The sequence below is a fragment of the Anabrus simplex genome, chromosome 1 (assembly GCF_040414725.1).
Source record: "Anabrus simplex isolate iqAnaSimp1 chromosome 1, ASM4041472v1, whole genome shotgun sequence".
NCBI classification, from domain to species: Eukaryota; Metazoa; Arthropoda; class Insecta; order Orthoptera; family Tettigoniidae; genus Anabrus; species Anabrus simplex.
Genome location: NC_090265.1, coordinates 63,992,299 through 63,998,298, shown reverse-complemented (window position 1 = coordinate 63,998,298; position 6,000 = coordinate 63,992,299). Strand labels below are relative to the sequence as shown.

The 6,000-nt window shown below is 36.5% G+C and overlaps 1 protein-coding gene across 1 annotated transcript in view; it reads left to right on the top strand.

Moving 5' to 3' along the window:
• Nucleotides 1-5,674: 5,674 nt before the first annotated feature.
• The window catches only part of LOC136861239 (UDP-glycosyltransferase UGT5), a 42,661-nt gene continuing 42,335 nt past the window's right edge, over nucleotides 5,675-6,000 (top strand). The window contains exon 1 of the mRNA XM_067138808.2: nucleotides 5,675-5,900. Within this exon, the coding sequence (XP_066994909.2) occupies nucleotides 5,693-5,900 (208 nt within the window). The 5' untranslated portion in view covers nucleotides 5,675-5,692. The remainder of the gene's footprint in view (nucleotides 5,901-6,000) is intronic.

Here is a 6,000-nt window from a genome sequence, read left to right as displayed (position 1 = left end):
GGGTTATGTTCATGGAGATAATACACTTGTATTCTTCCGTATTACGGAACAGTAGCGTAGCTAAATTCACAATAAAAGCTCTCCTTCCCTATACTAGTCAAAACCGGTCTCCCGTTGACTACCTCTCGTGATTGAGATAAGTCTCAATGAGAGTAACTTTTGAGTAGTATCCTACGGTAATACTCAGATGCGAAGTGAACTAAGTTAATATCTTGAGTAGTATCCTACGGTAATACTCAGATGCGAAGTGAACTAAGTTAATATCTTCTCCGATGTGCAGACGTAGAATCCTAGTAAGAGTGTCTCAGTGTCTAAGAGTGATAATAAGAATGTCCTCTCCAGCTCTTGTCTTCGGAGTATATCCGTTCAAAAGTCTCCTTCTATCATCCATATCACATGGTCCAGTAAGATTCGAGGTCTCATCCCTTCTCCTATGTATTGCTGTGAATCCATCACGTTGCTTCATTACATTCATTCACATAGGCTGAACTTTCCCGCTGAAATAAAGCGTTAGGTAGCGAAGTTCGAAAAGTGGGCGTTTATAATGTATCAACTGTCTCTTCATGAGGTAGAGAGGGTGAGGTCTCTCATAACCTAGATGATGTACTTTTCCTGGAAATGGGCTGAAATTAGCCTGCTGACTCTGGTCACCTCACAACGGCTATTGGAAAATTTACTGCAAGTTATTAATTTGAATGATGTTGAAATACTTTACCCAATTATTTGTTCGTTCAGAATACGTTATAGCCGCGATACAAAGAAATGAAATGATGATTGAAATGGATGATAAAAACCCTATATATATATATATATATATATATATATATATATATACATATTCATTTTAAAATGACCTATCAGTGATTAAATATATACATCTTATCAATTAAATATATAGTTCAATAATTGAAAACGTGCAGTGATGTCCCAAACATCACAGATGGAGATGATACGATTTGTAGTTTTATTTTTCAGGTTTGTTTGTTGTCGTGTTGTCGTTATGTTTGAAATCTCTGTCAGGTCATAAATATTGCATAGTAACTCAAATAAATTGCTCCTTTATGCATTTCAAAAGGAAACAGTTCCATTATCTTCTTCTTGTAGATATTTAGTCCTGCGCATGGTAAGCGACCATGTCATCTCCCTAGTCCTGGTGTGGAGTGTCTACCTTTAAAGTATACTGCATGATCCCTTGCCGCTAATTAAATTTGCATGCCCTGTTCACTCCTGTAGTTTTATTTGAGCACCGTATTTGAATATACAGTAGATGCGATTACAGACTTTTAGAATGAACCGAACACCCTTGAGATAAATGCTAGTCTGGGGTTCAGGCGAGAGCGGGGCCAATTCGGAATGCCAAGGCCGTACCCAGAATTTTTTTCTGAAAGGGGCGGGGTACTTCCGGAAACAAAAACTATAGTAACAAATATTTTTAATTTCAAATATATTTGTCAGAAATAAAGGTTTTAAATATTATTATTATTATTATTATTATTATTATTATTATTATTATTATTATTATTATTATTATTATTATTATTATTATTATTATTATTATTATTATTATTATTAATTTTTATTATTTATTTTTATTATTTCTTAGTTTCGGCCAACTAGGGACCACGTCAGTTCAACTGTCTCCTTTTCCGAGCTTTATTATTATTATTATTATTATTATTATTATTATTATTATTATTATTATTATTATTATTATTATTATTATTATTATTATTGCCTTAAGCAATATTGGGGTAAGAGGAACACCACTAAAGGTTTTCGAAAGTTATCTGACTGACCGAACGTATAGGATGAACATTGATAATATATATTATGGAGAAATAACTTCTATTAAAAGAGGTGTTCCACAAGGAATCATCCTAGAACCGATTTTGTATATTATTTTTGCCAATGATATAAACTCATGTTTTAAAAACTGTAAATATTTCATGCATGCAGATGGTAAACTAATTATATCAGTACATAAACACCCAAAAGTAGCAGAGAAGCATTTACAAATGGAGTACAACTACTTTCAAGAATGGTCACATGATAAGGGTGTAATAATTAACGCTTCAAAAACAAAAGTCTTGTACATTACTACCCCAAAAATGCAGAGAGAAAACATTAAAATAACAGGCCATTCAGTTCAGTGCATTCATGATGGTGAACAAAAATCCTGCAGTTATTACTATGTAATAGAGGAAGTTGATAACATGAAATATCTAGTTTTAATAAGAGATATTTTTCATGGAAGCGACATATTAATATGTTGTGTGAAAGACTGAGGCTAAGCTTGTTCAAAATGCAATGGTTAAGTATAAAACACTTCATGATAGCTTAAAAATGGTTTATCATTCACCTGTTGAGTCACTTATATCATATGATGTAAGTATATAGGGATTGGCTTCTGTTACAGACAAACATTGTACAAATGTTACAAAATCGTATTGTCAAAGCATTCTTTTGGTACGAAAACAGAGGAATACTTAGCTTAAGTGAGGATATGTTAACAGGGATGTACCAGAAGAAAAGGTTCTTGAGAGTTAAAGAACTTCATATGTAAAACTTCATTAAAGAAAATTACTGGAAGCCACAATATAGAATTGTAAATGAACATACACATGGAACAAGACTGAGGCATATAAGTTATTTACAGATCATTAAGTACTACAACAAATATGGATCCAGAACACTGCAAGTTGTAGTTCCTAAATTTTTGAACAAGTTGCCCTCAGAATTGACACACTTGAAAGCAAAATATCAACTAAAAAAAAGGGAGACACTATGGATCATAGATAATAAAATCATAGATTAAATATTTTTTCATGAATGAAAAATGTACCACAGACTTATATATTTTGAATGATACTTTTATGGAAAAACTCGCACCACAGGACAAAATTACAATGCTAATGTAAATGTACAAACCTTATTAATGTTGTAAACAGTAAGGATTGCAACAATGTATACAAATATGAAACAACTTCACCGGCAGATAAGTACATAAAGTGCTTTGCAGGTGTAAATAATTGCAAAGATAATGTATAATATCCTACTGCATATTTGCAAATGTATTTTAGATAAGTTATAAAAATAAATTATTATTAACAAATGCATAGCAGTGGGAAATATGCCGGGTGGCAATGGTCACTTACAGTAGTGTAATAATAAAGTAAAGGAAAAATATAATTACCCAACAACAACAACAAGAAGAGCACAACAAGCAATTCCGTGGAAATAAATTATTACAAGAAATACTACTAGTTTAACATTCTAAACCCAGCATCATCATATACAATTCACACACAACTTAAGTATATCCAGTGCTTAACACTACGGCTTACAATACTATAGGTTGAGCTTACTACTACCTTAACATTATAAGTGATAACAAAATAAAGTTAAAATATAATTACCTATAACAACGACAACAACAACAGTACAACTAGCAATTAGAGCAGTCCCTTTTACAACTCAAAGGATGAAGTGGAAACATAAAAACATAGCGGTTACAAAAATGTTGCAAAGTTTGGGCTGGGAAGACTTGGAAGAAAGGAGACGAGCTGCTCGACTAAGTGCTATGTTCCGAGCTGTCGGTGGAGAGATGGCGTGAAATGACATTGGTAGACGAATAAGCTTCAGTGGTGTCTTTAAAAAAGTAGGAAAGATCACGATATGAAGATAAAGCTGGAATTCAAGAGGACAAATTGGGGCAAATACTCATTTGTAGGAAGGGGAGTTATCGATTGGAGTAACTTACCAAGGGAGATGTTCAATAAATTTCCAATTTCTTAGCAATCATTTAAGAAAAGGCTAGGAAAACAACAGATAGGGAGTCCGCCACCTGGACAACTGCCCTAGATGCAGATCAGTAGTGATTGATTGATTGATTGATTGATTGATTGATTGATTGATTGATTGATTGATTGATTGATTGATTGATTGATTGGTCTGTTGGGCAGAACACGCTTTAACACGTGCGTGCAGTGCTAGTCAAAGATTTGTTTAAAAATGGAGTTAACAAACAATATGTGTCACTGTAAGTATTAATATTTAGAGATTTGATTCATTTAAAAAAATATTCTAGTGGCTCGATAACATGAACATACAACCTGTGACAATAAAGGTAGGTGAATAGTCCTGTACTATCAACATAGATGAACAATGCACGACAATGACCTTACTGTCCTTCAAAATAGTCCCCTTCCATAACTATGCACTGCTGAGTTCGGTGATACGTGTCCTGGAAACTTTGAAAGAAGGCTTCTTTGGATGGTGTTCAAAAGCCTCATCATGTTTCGTTGGATGTCAGGAATACCGTCAAATCTCTTTCCTTTCAAAGCGAGTTTGAGTCGTGGGAATAGGAATAAGTCTGGAGGATTGAGATCTGGCGAGTATGGGGGATGTTCAAGTTGCACCACCCCCTTTTATGCCATGAACTGTTTGACGATATTGGATGTGTGTGGGCGAGCGTTGTCATGGACAAAAAAACCATGAACCTTGTTGTGCGTACTGGGGTCGTACCCTGCGTAGACGTTTCATGAAACGAATCAAAATTTCTGTGTACCATGCAGCATTCAGCGTCGTTCCCTCGGGTAGAAATTCCTTGTGGATAATGCCTTGACTATCGGAAAAGGTGATGAGCATCGTTTTGATGCGTGACTTTTCGACTCTGACCTTTTTCCGACGCGGAGATCCCGGAGAACGTTATTCATACTCAATGTTTTCGCCACTGACGGCGGTCGACGGTCTTCCGCTACGGGGGTTGTCAAAAACACTTTCCCGGCCTCCTCGAAAACGGGTGGACCACTCTTACATACACTTCAAGGACAGTGCTTGATCTTCATAAACACGTACCAGCATCCCATGCGTTTCTTTCGGTGTCTTGCCAAGCTTAAAATAAAACTGTACATTGATCTTTTAGTCGTTCATGTTCATGTTCCTGTTCGCAGTTCAGAACCAACGCACTAAACACGCACTGTGTCAAGCAGGTCTCACACGGCATACACGCGATACTCAACTGAACAACGTTGAGAGCAGGTGGTCGAAACCTGCTGCTACGCAGGTGCAGCGTTGTGTGTCGCCAGTGTTGCCGGATTGACCGTTCTGACTTCACTCACCGAACTTTATTGTCACAGGTTGTACATTTTTATGGTGTAAAATATATTCAGAACATAAAAAACAAATAATCCGTGTATCTCACCAAAATTAAAATTTTCATTTATATTTTCAGTAAATTTGGTAACTATATTCATAAAGAAACATTTAAAGATGGCACAGATTTTATAGGTTAAATTCATTTTTTTATTTTGCAATGCTTTATTGTATAATATTTATTTATTGTAGGCTGTTTAAAAACCCGCATGTGCTGCTTACATTTCCCAAGTTCACTTTTATTTCGGAGGGGTTTGAACCTCGCCGCCTAGGCTCCCTCCTGGGCGCGGCCTTGCCGAATACAGTTTGCCAACTTTACAGCTTGTCATAAAATAATAAAAACACGTGCTGGTAATTACACGGTCGGCAATGCTGCAGTTCTGAGCGCTAAATCGTTGCATGAACGTTACCGCTTGGAGCGCTGGTAGCTGTTGTCGCCTGTTTTAGCACTGAGTGTCCGGTGTTGTTATACGACATATGACCTGATCAATTTTTCTCATAATTTCTCTTCCAGATGCGAGTGCTGGGGCTGCTGCTGATGCTGGCCTTCCTGGACTGCAGCTCTGGGGCCCGCATTCTTGCCATCGTCCCCATTCCTGGCAGGAGTCACTTCATCGTCTTCTCGTCACTAGCTCGCGAGCTGGCCGCCAGAGGACATCAAGTCACTATGATGAGCGTCTTTCCTCAAAAAACTCCCATCGCTAATTATACTGACATTCCATTGGCTGATGAAATGAGCATCTTGGGTAAATATACAAAATGGCGGTGATGGTGATTTTTATTAACATAGAAATGTTTCCTGGGCTGGAGGTCTATTTAGAATTAGCGTGGACAGAAAACCGACAC